We start from the raw sequence: 13,866 nt of genomic DNA, 5'->3' as shown, positions 1-13,866 counted from the left end.
AACGAGGCTGATTTGATTTCATGTTGACTTCAAACCCATAACTGTCTTTCTGAATCGCTTACTGTACTTGCTTTTTTAGACTGCAAATGTTTCTGAAAGAGTTACAGGCTTTATTTATGGTGGTTATGATGGTTTTCGGGAACTTTGGTTTATAGAAAGTTTCATCTGATGGCATTTGCTCTAAAGATCTTGCAGCCGGCAGGATATGAAGCCATAACCTCTTATGAAACAATAATCTTAAAGTTATTAAGATGTTATAGCATAGTACAGGAGCTGTGATTTAATCTTCAGCTGATCTGAGACCAGTTTCTCTTCTCAGAGAGTTATGTAATATACGTGTTATATGTAAGGTAGGATTAACTTCAATCTGAGCATCTAGTTTATGAGTTATTTCGATTCAGAGGTTGACAGAATTACTCGGAAGGAAGGGATGATTTTCTGTATGTTAAACAAATGAACGGCTGCTGAAATGTCTCTTGTTGTTTTCAGAGAACAGCTCATCCGCCAGCAGCTACAGCTCAGAGTTCAGCCGGAGACTACTGAGCACATATATCTGTAAGAAACACACACACACACACTCTCATACACGCACTCTCTCAAACACACACACACACACACACACACACACACACACACACACACACACATACACAGGCACACCCGCTCACAAACTGCATTTTTACATTTTCAAATAAACTCATTCTGTATGATTTATAAGCTTGTTTCCTCGTGGAGACCTCAATTTAGGTCACACACATACTCAGCACTCTCTCACACACACTCGCTTGCTCGATCGCTCGCTCACTCACTCACACACACACACACACACACACACACACACACACTCACACACACTCACACACACATACTCTCATACACGCACTCTCTCAAACACACACACACACACACACACAAACACACACTCATACATGCACTCACACACACACACACACACACACTCATACACGCACTCTCTCTCACACCCACACACACACACACACACACACAAACACAAGCACACACTCATACATGCACTCTCTCACACACACACTCACACAAACACACACACACATACACAGGCACACCCACTCACAAACTGCATTTTTACATTTTCAAATAAACTCATTCTGTATGATTTATAAGCTTGTTTCCTCGTGGAGACCTCAATTTAGGTCACACACATACTCTCTCATACACAAACACACACACACACACACACACACACACTCACCCGCACACACTCACATACTCAAACACACACACACACTTACACACTCTCTCACACACATTCTCTCACACACTCACACACACATAAATACAAACACATTCACTCACACAAATAAATAACTGATGTTTTAAAAAGGTCATATCATGCATTTTCATATAAGCTTTTCCCTCGGGTCATTTTATAATGTAATAATAGTATGAATTAGTGTTTCTTGAACATTTTCCACAGTGTGATCTCTCCGAGTTGCAGACGTTCAGAACTGTCAGCCTGTTTTCATTCAATGCTCTTCTTTCTTTTCTTTTTCTTTTTTTTTTTAAGAGGAAATTGAGTCCTGAAAGTTACAGGATGTTTTCATAATCATCAAACTCTTTTATATCAAATGATCATGTGAAATTTGATTCTAAATTATACGAGTTTTCATTAATTGAAATAAATATAAAATAAATATTAGATAAAAACATTACATGGAAAAATAGAAATGTTTCCTTGGACTTACAAAAACTGAAGTAAAAATGAATTAAAGCTAAATAAAAATATTTAAAAATTAAATTACTTTAAATTGAGTACAATTTAAATTGAACTTATATTAAATAAATGTTAAATCAATATAAAGTTAATTTAAAATATGAATAAATCCTATGATAGTATATAAATGATAGTAAAATAACACTGATTGTGTCTGTTTGTAGATAAAGTCCTCGGTAACCTACAGCTGAATCTGTCAAACAAAGCTAAAGTGTACGAAGACCCGGCGCTGCGAGCCGTCTTCCTGCATAACAACTACAACTACATCCTGAAATCCCTGGAGAAGTGAGTATACACACTGATTCAGGACCATCCAACCGGTTCAGTTCACTGACCAATCAGACACTGGAACACACTCACTACTAGCAGAGACTATTTATATAGAGACATGCCACTTCATCAATCCTTAATACAACTATATAGGAAAAACCCGTAACGCCAAAGATGGCGGTTGTATGCACATGCCCCGCCCCTCCCGCTGGAAAGCCAATCGTCTGCCTTTAACAGTCAAGCCGGGAAACATGTAAGCCTATCGTCTGGTTCCACTGACGCATGCGCACAGTTGAGGTTTGCGACAGCGCAAAATACGTTACTGTTTGAAAAGGCGGCAGATTTGATATGCAGTGTGTGTGTGAGTTGTGTAATATCAGACATCAGAAGTCTCCCGCAGATTGGTAGCGGCTCCCTGATGCCCGCAAATTAGTTCAAATCTCCCGGAATCAAGAGCGAGCGAGCGAGAGCTCACACACACTGTGCTTCAAACTGTGTAGCGCGCGCACGAGAGAGAGAGAGAGAACCCTTGCGCATGCGTACTAAACGTATAACATGTGGGGAAAAGGCGTTTTAAACCTTATTTTGGGGCAAAGTCATCAAACTTTTTCAGCGATTTTTATCATATTTTACTGCTGTTTCTATACAAGCAGTTTTTATGTCCCGGTGACCAGTGAAAGTGCAGTTCTGACTCTCTGCCCATTCATTTAGATAGGAGCCTGGTCTTGTTAGTCCGAAATAGCTGCCCGGAGGCGTTGCCAAGATGGCGGCCGAGTGGCATGACTTGCCTAAAAGGACTTTGCTACTAGCCAATCAGGCGACAGTTAAAATGACGTTTTCTTCCTCATTTAAAGGGGTGGTTGAGAATGATTTCACTTTTCTAACTGTAGTTAGTGTGTAATGTTGCTGTTTGAGCATAAACAACATCTGCAAAGTTACAACGCTCAAAGCAAAGGGAGATTTTTGCTTTTAAAGAAATTGCTTTTTAAGGACTACAACAAACGGCTGGTAGAACTACACAAGCTTCCTCCCGGGTTAGTGACATCACTAACCCTAAAATTTACATAAACCCCGCCCCCGGGAACACGATTCATAGATTATCATGACAGAATATGCTAATCAATGACTAGAAGATAACTACACATAAGCACACACACACACAAGCTCTTAAAGCTCCGCCCCCTGTGCGGGAGCACCAGCTCATTTGCATTTAAAGGGACAGACACAAAAACGGAGCTTTTTTGCTCACACTCAAAAAGTGACAATTTTAACATGCTATATAAAAATATCAGTGGGGTATTTTGAGCTGAAACTTCACACACACATTCTGTGGCGTCAAAGACTTATTTTACATCTTGTGAAAAGGGCATTATACCACCTCTTTAAAATTGAGTAGTTCCTACAATAAGTCACATTACTGAAGTAAGCGGCGTGTGAATGGTGTTTTCCGCTGCGCAGGTCTGAGTTGATTCAGCTGGTCGCTGTGACGCATAAGAAGGTGGAGAGTTCATACAGAGAACTGATCGAGCTGGAGATCCAGAATTATCAGCGCAGGTAAAACATCACAGTCCACGTGCCAGACACTGTCCTGTCAACATTCAACCAATGACCTTCTGACCTTCCCTCACCTACAGCTGGCTGAAGGTCACAGAGCATCTGACCGAGCGAAACTTCCCAGCGTTCCAGCCTGGAGCCAAAGTGAGAAGCTCTCACACACACACACACACACTCACACTTTACACTTTAGTGTGTAATGTTGCTGTTTGAGCATGAAAAAGCTCTGTAAAGTTCCAGTTCTTCTCTATATCAGTGTCAGTGTTTCTGAACTCCTGAAACGCCTCCATTGTAGTCTTGAGTTTCTTCCGGGAACACGTCACAATATTCCTCATTATAATAATTCATACGCAGAATAAAGGGGCGGGGCCTGGTGGAGTTAGTTAGTAGTGTGTTAAACTGGCGGTTATGGGAAGGGGCGGGACATTTCCCAAACACACTCGAAGCGCTCGACCAATCACAACACACTGCTCCAGCCGACCAATCAGAGCACAGTGTGCTTTTCAGAAGGCGGGGCTTCATAGAGACAGGAAGTAAACAGAGCGTTACTGACAGACTGGGAAGAGAGGAGCCGCAACAATGGAGAATATGAGGAGAATAATCAACATTCAAGCAGGAAAACCTGTTCTAGTAGAGTCAACATCAAGACTTTGAAAAAGGGCGTAATATGGGCTCTTTAATGCTTTATTATCTGCAGTTTGGAACTTCTGCACAGTTTATGTTTTGAGCTTCTGTTAAAAAAAGTTTTTAATTGGTTCAACATTAAATGATCTCAGTTTGACCTTCACTGATGTTTTTGCAGCTGAAAGACAAGGAGCGACAGATCATCAAGGACAAGTTCAAGGTGAGAGAGATTCATGCATCTTCTTTAGTCCTCCTGAATCATATTTGATCCATTCATTTCTAAGGCCTCTGAATGATGAAACCTTTGCTAATAAACCTATCGCACTCAATCTCCTACACTAGGAATAGTTTAGACTGTTTTAGCAAGTAAAAGTCTTTTAGTATTACTGTACAAACCTCCATCAGCTCGAGCTTCACGTGTCTCTGCTGTCAAATCTGCCGATTTATATAAAATAACTTTGATATTGTTAGTAATATTTCAAGATGAACACTTACTGGACTGAGGCAGCTTTACTTGATTATCCAAACATCATTTTATAGAAAAATCACGAGTATCAAATATGATCATCAGGCTTTTGAGGAAGGTTTATTAGTTCATCTCTCAATCATCACTGTATTGCATTGAATCATGTGTTTTAAAACTACAGAGCTTTGATCATAAAACTAAGCATTTAAATATCATCTTACTAAGGCATATTATTGGCAGATATTGATATTTATATGCATTTATGTATCTGCTATACTCTTATAAAGATCTCACTGATTGACATTACAGGCATCAGAAGTTCATCTTATGTTTTGACCATATAAATATCAGCATCTGCACCAAATTGCATAATTTTGCTCAGTTTAAGTCTCTGATTAAAACTAAGGTGTTTTCTCCTCCATATTCAGACTATATGAGCCATAAAGCCTGATGCATCAAATATGATACTCGACAAAAAACACATATGCAGTCTTTTATAAGGTTCAATAAAGCTATGATTATTTGATATGTCAGTGTGTACAGGGATGAAGGTTTGTGTTGTGTGTGTGTGTGTGTGTGTGTGTTTGCAGGGTTTTAACGAAGGTCTGGAGGAACTGTGTAAGATCCAGAAGGGCTGGGCGGTTCCGGATAAAGAACAGCGTGACGCCATCAGACAGGCTCAGAAGAGAGTGGTTTCAGACGCTTATAAAGCCTTCCTTCAGCGGTGTGTGTGTGTGTGTGTGTGTGTGTGTGTGTGTGTGTGTGTGTGATGCATCACCCCATACCTCATGTGTCCTATACACGTGTTTGTTCATATGCTAATCTTTGTTTTTACAGATGTGCAAACATTTTATTCACCAAAAATCCAGAGAAATATCTCCGCTACGCGCCGGAGCAGGTGGAAGAAATGATTGACAAGCTCTTTGACACTTCGGCCTAGGCCACGCCCCCTCCTTCACCATAGCAACGGAGTCTCTGGTTTCCCCTGGAGACGAACATGCACTTCCCCTCCGCTTCATCACACACTACTCCACTGCAGCGTCACTGTTCGCTTTCGCTTGTTTTGTTTCTTTGTATAAATGTATTTATGTAAAAATGTTTTTTGGGGATTTAACTGCAATAAATAAATAGAATTCACTCCTGAAAACTCTGCTTCAGGTTTCTTCAGTTCAATATCTTGCTTGGTTTTCAAGTGCTGCATTTATGATATACGAATTTGTTTAAAAATGTGTTTTTATTATTATTTTCAATATTAATAATTATATATATATATACACTCACCGGCCACTTTATTATATACCCCATGCTAGTAACGGGTTGGACCCCCTTTTGCCTTCAGAACTGCCTCAATTCTTCGTGGCATAGATTCAACAAGGTGCTGGAAGCATTCCTCAGGGAGTTTGGTCCATATTGACATGATGGCATCACACAGTTGCCGCAGATTTGTCGGCTGCACATCCATGATGCGAATCTCCCGTTCCACCACATCCCAAAGATGCTCTATTGGGTTGAGATCTGGTGACTGTGGAGGCCATTTTAGTACAGTGAACTCATTGTCATGTTCAAGAAACCAATTTGAAATGATTAGAGCTTTGTGACATGGTGGAAGTAGCCATCAGAGGATGGGTACATGGTGGCCATAAAGGGATGGACATGGTCAGAAACAATGCTCAGGTAGGCCGTGGCATTTAAACGATGCCCAATTGGCACTAAGGGGCCTAAAGTGTGCCAGGAAAACATCCCCCACACCATTACACCACCACCACCAGCCTGCACAGTGGTAACAAGGCATGATGGTTCCATGTTCTCATTCTGTTTACGCCAAATTCTGACTCTAACATCTGAATGTCTCAACAGAAATCGAGACTCATCAGACCAGGCAACATTTTTCCAGTCTTCAACTGTTCAATTTTGGTGAGCTCTTGCAAATTGTAGCCTCTTTTTCCTATTTGTAGTGGAGATGAGTGGTACCCGGTGGGGTCTTCTGCTGTTGTAGCCCATCCGCCTCAAGGTTGTGCGTGTTGTGGCTTCACAAATGCTTTGCTGCATACCTCGGTTGTAACGAGTGGTTATTTCAGTCACTGTTGCCCTTCTATCAGCTCGAACCAGTCTGGCCATTCTCCTCTGACCTCTGGCATCAACAAGGCATTTCCGCCCACAGAACTGCCGCTCACTGGATGTTTTTTCTTTTTCGGACCATTCTCTGTAAACCCTAGAAATGGTTGTGCGTGAAAATCCCAGTAGATTAGCAGTTTCTGAAATACTCAGACCAGCCCTTCTGGCACCAACAATCATGCCACGTTCAAAGTCACTCAAATCACCTTTCTTCCCCATACTGATGCTCGGTTTGAACTGCAGGAGATTGTCTTGACCATGTCTACATGCCTAAATGCACTGAGTTGCCGCCATGTGATTGGCTGCTTAGAAATTAAGTGTTAACGAGCAGTTGGACAGGTGTACCTAATAAAGTGGCCGGTGAGTGTATATATATATATATATTATTTTGTTTTTATTAAAAAACATATTACACAGTCTAAATGTCTGCATAGGTTTTGGCCTCCGTTTATAACATTCCAGTGTGTTTTTGTGTAGAATTATCTTCACCTCTTATCATGGTGTTTGGTGTCATTCACAGTCGGTTCTCTTTAAGTTCACACTGTAGAAAACAATATTCCATAACTGCCAATATTTTTTGTCGTTGTGTAGTTTGACCTGCATCTTGTTTGTCCAGAGTCCGTCAGAGGTGATGAACATCCGCTCAGTCATTCGGGTGTGGAGCTGTGTTCACCCATCACCTTTTCAGAAGCTTTAATCACTGACCTAGAGTCAGCTCCCAGTCTGTGAACGGTACGAGTCAAACACACTGAATCATAACTGTACATTCCCCAACATGATGAGCTATCGACCAACACCTACAGGAATTACTCACTGAATATTCTTCATCACAAAGGAAACTAATGCATCAGGGAATGCATGTGAATGAGGCACGAAGAGAGTGTGTGTGTGTGTGTGTGTGTGTGTGTGTGTGTGTGTGTGTGTGTGTGTGTGTGTGTGTGTGTGTGTGTGTGTGTGTGTGCACAGATGTTTCTGGATGTGGAAGCGTGAAACTGATTCCACTGTGTGTGTGTCCACTTGTGTCCCAGCGGATGAGTGTCAGGGTTTTGGAGGAGAACGGCTCTGGTTACTGGGAAAAACACCCACCATTGTCTTATATTCGCATTTTGTGTCAGAGTTTAACTGGAACACTTTATTCAATTCATTTTTTTATCGAGTCGTATCACATCAGGCTTATGAGAATATGAGAATAAACAGCTCAATTTTATTCAGAGGTCCAAAAATATGCAGTTCGTTGCATATGCTGATATTTATACGGCCAAAAAGTAAGATGAAAACAATGAGATCTGTATAACAATACAGCAAATGCATAAATAGCAATGTCTACCAATATTACATCTTAGTAAGATGATATTTAAATGCTCAGTTTTATGATCAAAGCTCTTTTAAAACATATGATTCAATACAATGATGATTGAGAGATGAACTAATAAACATTCCTCAAAAGCCTGATGATCATATTTGAAACTCGTGACTTTTTTCATGAAATGATGTTTGATTAATCAAGTCCAGTAAGTGTTCATCTTGAAATATTACTAACAATATCAATGTTATTCTTATGTTTACTTTATAAAAATCATTTCACATGAAGAAGACACGTGAAGCACAACATTTGTACAATTAAACTAAAAGACTTTTACTTGCTAAAACAGTCTCTCAGAGACAGTATATTGTGTGTGTTCAGATTTATCAAAAAAGTTGTGATTATTTTAGAGGCCTTAGAAATGTTGTGTATTAATAAGAATAAGTTGAATTTATAAGCCAGTTCAGATCATGTTTGATAAAAGAAAGAAAGCAAAAGCAGTTTGAATCACCATTGATAATTTCAGTTGTGTGTTTGACAAACTCCCACACACACACACTCCTGTTCCTGCAGCCAATCAGAGCAAACGCTCCTCATATAGGGTGTGTTAAATCCGCCAGAAGATCTGATACACACACTCCAGTCCTGCTGATCTGATACACACACACTCCAGTCCTGCTGATCTGATACACACACTCCAGTCCTGCTGATCTGACACACACACTCCTGCTGATCTGACACACCGGTGAGTTGAGATATGCTGATACACAAGCTCATGCATGACATTAAACTGCTCTGAAAATAATCCAGATGCACAATATTAATAGTGACGAGATGATCTGTGCACTGCACACTCTGCAAATGATGCTGAAGATATCAAGTCAATAATATATGTCAATAATATAACATCATATATGCTTCATATAAAATTGTTTTTAACAAGTTTCCAAATGATTTCAGTATTAGCCTACATGCTGTTTTTAATGAACCACGAGAAGCAACACAGAACATTTATACCGAAATGTACTTGTCATTCTGCCGGATTTATTTAGTTTAATATTTCAGTTTATTATTTAGATGTGTTGCACAGTTTCAGATCATTTACTCTTTTTTTACTGTTATTTTTTAATTCATGCTACTGTTTATTTTATTGTATTATTTTTGACATGTTGTATTATGCTAGTTCCAGATCATTTGCTCTGGGAAGATTTTTATTTTATTTATTTTATTTTATTATTTTATTTTATTTATGTTATTTTTTTATTTTTTTATTTTATTTTATTTGGATATGTTGCATTATGTTGATCGTTTCAGATCATTTGCTCTGGGAAGATGTGTATTTTATTTTATTTTAATAAATTGGATTATGTTGGATGGGATGACTTTTATTTTATTTTATTTTTATTTTTTTTATTTTTTTTTGATAAATTGGATTATGTTGGATGGGATGACTTTTATTTTTTTGGATAAATTGGATTATGTTGAGTGGAAACATTTTTTGTTTATGTCTGAGATCTCTAACTGTGGATTGCAGACGTCTGGCATCTTGAGACGCTGTTGAGATGCCTGTTATTACACACACACACACACACACACACACACATCTCATGTGTGCAGATCTCCGTCTCCGCTGCAGGCCTGTTCTGTCTGACCTGGGCTGTTATAGGAAATTAATTTTATAACTAATTTGTCCAGGAAATTTCTCCGTTGTGAACTTCTAAAACAAACCTCGCCTTTCCTGCTTTTAATGACATGATCTGTGTTTCAGCGTCTGAAGGCCGAAGGAGAAATGTGTGTGTTCTGCGGTCTGAGTTTAACTCTAGCTTTAGCAGCGCTCACAGTTTGTGTAAGTGTGCTTCATAACTACACACTTCACACACACACACACACACACACACACGTTTTAATAGTGTCGTGTCTCGACTGAACTCCGTGTCTCTTCGCTTGCCCTCCAGAGAGCCCAGCACACACTCTTCCCCCGCGCCTCACAGGACAGGCCAGGTGCAGACGCTTCCTCTGAGCTTTCATTATTCATCTCCACATTAATATCTCACAGAAGTCCCGCAGTGTGATCTGATCTCACGCCTGTGTTCGTGTCCCTGCAGGAGTTCTGTGTCTGAATGGTGGGACGTCCTTCTCTCTGTCGGGACGGCACTTAATCTGTCTCTGTCCTGACGGCTTCAGCGGCTCCAGCTGTGAGACAGGTGTGTGTGTGTGTGTATTATCAGGTGTTTGCATCTGGTAATGTGGGTCCTCTCTGTTAAGTTCTCCAGATAATGATGTTTTCTGGTAGATGGGTCGATGTCCTGCTCTGACGGGGCCGGTCTCCACAGAGGTCCCGTGTCTAACTCAGCGAGTGGGCGGGAATGTCTGGAACTGGGTCGACACAAACACTGCAGGCGAGTTGAGCTAAAACAGATCCGTTACTGTGACCTGGCAACTATAATCAACACTATATCAACATGCCTTTGTCCTGAAGACTGGAATATTAATAGAACAAGAAAACAAGTTTATGGGGCTCAATTCATAAGCAAATCTCACAAAACATGCCAAGAACCGACACGTCCTGGGCAAAATTCACCCCAAAATTAGAAGAAATAATTGACATATTAAATGTAATTAAATTTAACCCATTTTTTAAAAAAAGATAGTTGTTTTAAATACCTTTTAACTTAATAATAATATAATAATAATAATGGTTAATTTAATCATTATTTTAAGTGTATTTAAAGGAGAACTCCGGCGCAAAATGAACCTTTGGTCTAATTACACATTGTTACCTAGTCAACCGTTATCTGAGATTTGTTTTCATGATTATCGAATGTAAATAGTTTTATCTCTAAAAACAGTTTAGCCTATAAAGCTAGTATAACGCTAGTATATTGGGCATAGTGTAATGACAAATAAAAATCGCTTGTTAATACCACTAACAAGGCTGAAAATAGCCCCACACTAACACGGTAGCATAATGAGGGTCCCTACCTTCAAACCGAAGCATTGAGAACTTTGTAAGTGTACAGACAGTTTAATAAGAAGATATTGTCTGTACACTGACAAAGTTCTCAATGCTTCGGTTTGAAGGTAGGGACCCTCATTATGCTACCGTGTTAGTGTGGGGCTATTTTGAGCCTTGTTAGTGGTATTAACAAGCGATTTTTATTTGTCATTGATCTATGCCCAATATACTAGCGTTATACTAGCTTTATAGGCTAAACTGTTTTTAGAGATAAAACTATTTACATTCGATAATCATGAAAACAAATCTCAGATAACGGTTGACTAGGTAACAATGTGTAATTAGACCAAAGGTTCATTTTGCGCCGGAGTTCTCCTTTAATTTGATAAAGTTTTGAATGTAGAAAATTAAGCCTTTTTGCATTTTGACATTATATTATTATTATGTTTGACATGGTTTGTTTGACATTTAACACAATGAAACACATTCGCCCCATTATTAATCATTTATATTTTACTGTTTTAAAGTAAACCAATTTGTATACAATGAAAATTGTATTTTATTTTATTTTAATTTTTATTTATTGTATTTTTCAAATAAGTTTTGCATAAAAAAATTAAGCTTTTTCGCCAAATAATATTGTTTTGCCTTTTGACATTATTAAACACAATGAAACACATGTAACCCATTAACATTTATTTATTTATTTACTTTTTTAAAGTAAATCAATACTGTTATACAATTAATATATATAATATATATATAAATATATATATTTAATTGATAAAGATTTTTGTATTGTGATATTATTTTCATGATAATTAAACACATTTGCCACATTAACATATAGTCAAAATTAAAAAAGTACTTTTATACAATTATTTTTATTCAAATCAACAGTACAACAAATATCAGCATGATGTATAAATATATATTTTTTACATTACATTACAGTACAGTGAGAATTTGTTCACAGTGCAAAGTTTTTACTTTTCATTTTGGGATGAAATATGACCCGCACATGTTCTTGATCATATTTGTAATATTCCCCTTTATTCTCAAGTCCAGACATGAAGATCTTCTGCAGAAATATTCACAAACACACCTTCTTACACACACACACACACACACACACACACACACACACACACACACACACACACACACACACACACACACACACACACACACACACACACACACACACACACACACACACACACACACACACACACACACACACACACACACACACACACACACACCTGCCTGAGCCTGTGCAGCTCATACATTCAAGTGTTGTTTGGAATATTCCTGCTCATGTAAATGTGGTTATTGTGTTCATTTCTCTTCATCATGTCAGTTTCATCCATCATAACTTACTGTACATGTTCCAACACCAACAGCAACCCAGACTTCAGCCGCAGGCCGTGGTGTTTCGTGGAGAAGGAGTCTAGGATCATCCGAGAGGACTGTGATATTCCCCGATGCACAGAAGATCTCAGTACTGATTCTGTCCTTTACACTCTATTAATCTATCAGAGATGGGCATAAATGCATGAAAATCTATTTAAAAACAGAATATGAGTTCTCTTTTGCGACATATTGCACTTTTAATAACTCTTTTTAACATCAAGCACGTCCCACTATTTATTACCCATCCGTCGTCCGTGTTTCTTTATCGCTTTAATGTGGCAATAACTCCTGCTCACTAGAAGCTGCACTAATTTGCATGAGCGATATATAAATAATATAGAAAGACTTAAATCAATTCCATGATATATATCGTCATATCACCCAGTCCTAGCAAGCAGTAATGCCTAAACACACTTGACAAGCTAGTTGATAAAACCAACAACCATTTGTGAAAATCCATCTTTTAATGTTGTTTATGTGTCTATGTGGTGTTTTTAATACGCTTTAAGACAAACCATGTGTAAGTTCATAAGTCGACAGCATTGCTGAGTATTTTCTGCTTAAAACTGCAGTGAACCAAAGACAGTCTCAAAAACACGGTTTGAAATCGCTGGTGTTTCTGACGTCACAAACGACCTTGTAACCAATCAGATCAGCGTGTGATCGTCCACTGAGCTGAGTGAGTGAGTGGAGGCGGGGCTCATTTGCATATTCATAGAACCGCGCATACTAAATGAGGCGAGGGTGTCGAGTTACATTCAAGCTGTTTTATTTTATTACAGGGAGACTTTAACTAAGAAGACTGACAGACTAAAGCTATTTTTTCCCTTGCTCCTTTTTTCAAAGGTTCAAAATACAAAATAGCATGTGAATAATATCTGAAATACTGCCCGTCCCAGCTCAGTATCTGTATTAAAGGAGAACTCCGGTCAATTTTAACATTGAGCTCATTTTTTTGTATATTTGGAGTGCTGTCAGTACAGACAAAAACGACAAAAATCGGTGTTGCCTACACCGTGTTATCCTCTTTTTAAAATTCGCACCCTGTTGACTTCAATGGGGCAAGTTCTAAACCTGCTTTTAGCCTCTTAACAACTTTAATATGTCATTACAAGTGCACAGCCATGTGAGTGGTGTCATTAAGAGTGACCACGGTCAATCTGACTGCAGTAGATGTGCAAGATATTAATAAAAATGATGTTAATTCAGCCAGCTCACATACCTGTATTTACTTCCTGTTTTTGTTCGAAGTCCACAGTAGTCAATTGTCGAGTTCGCGGGTTTCCCAAAAGCATCGTTGGCCAACCATGATCGCAATTTCCATTGAACTCTATTGGTAACGACGGAACTTGCGACCATAGTTGGCTTTGGGAAACGCACCCCAGATCAGCGTGTGATCGTCAACGAGT

The 13,866-nt window shown here is 38.9% G+C and overlaps 2 protein-coding genes across 12 annotated transcripts in view; both read left to right on the top strand.

Annotated features, from left to right (window-relative positions):
- exoc7 (exocyst complex component 7) overlaps positions 1 to 5,814 on the top strand; it is a 30,765-nt gene extending 24,951 nt beyond the window's left edge. For all 11 annotated transcript variants that reach the window (XM_056242296.1, XM_056242292.1, XM_056242290.1 and 8 more), the window contains 7 exons: positions 490 to 555; positions 1,918 to 2,038; positions 3,482 to 3,577; positions 3,658 to 3,721; positions 4,380 to 4,421; positions 5,258 to 5,391; positions 5,505 to 5,814. In XM_056242296.1, the coding sequence (XP_056098271.1) occupies positions 490 to 555; positions 1,918 to 2,038; positions 3,482 to 3,577; positions 3,658 to 3,721; positions 4,380 to 4,421; positions 5,258 to 5,391; positions 5,505 to 5,607 (626 nt within the window). In that variant the 3' untranslated portion in view covers positions 5,608 to 5,814. The remainder of the gene's footprint in view (positions 1 to 489; positions 556 to 1,917; positions 2,039 to 3,481; positions 3,578 to 3,657; positions 3,722 to 4,379; positions 4,422 to 5,257; positions 5,392 to 5,504) is intronic.
- A 2,969-nt stretch (positions 5,815 to 8,783) lies between these two features.
- Positions 8,784 to 13,866, top strand: part of plaub (plasminogen activator, urokinase b) — an 11,558-nt gene continuing 6,475 nt past the window's right edge. Inside the window, exons 1-6 of the mRNA XM_056242316.1 lie at positions 8,784 to 8,830; positions 9,854 to 9,931; positions 10,041 to 10,086; positions 10,191 to 10,289; positions 10,379 to 10,478; positions 12,442 to 12,545. Coding sequence (XP_056098291.1) covers positions 9,875 to 9,931; positions 10,041 to 10,086; positions 10,191 to 10,289; positions 10,379 to 10,478; positions 12,442 to 12,545 — 406 coding nt within the window. The 5' untranslated portion in view covers positions 8,784 to 8,830; positions 9,854 to 9,874. The remainder of the gene's footprint in view (positions 8,831 to 9,853; positions 9,932 to 10,040; positions 10,087 to 10,190; positions 10,290 to 10,378; positions 10,479 to 12,441; positions 12,546 to 13,866) is intronic.

The sequence above is a fragment of the Rhinichthys klamathensis genome, unplaced genomic scaffold (assembly GCF_029890125.1).
Source record: "Rhinichthys klamathensis goyatoka isolate OS25496 unplaced genomic scaffold, OSU_Roscu_1.1 h1tg000721l_1, whole genome shotgun sequence".
Classification (NCBI taxonomy): domain Eukaryota; kingdom Metazoa; phylum Chordata; class Actinopteri; order Cypriniformes; family Leuciscidae; genus Rhinichthys; species Rhinichthys klamathensis.
Note: the sequence above shows the minus strand (reverse complement) of the source record. Positions and strands in the feature narration are given on the sequence as shown.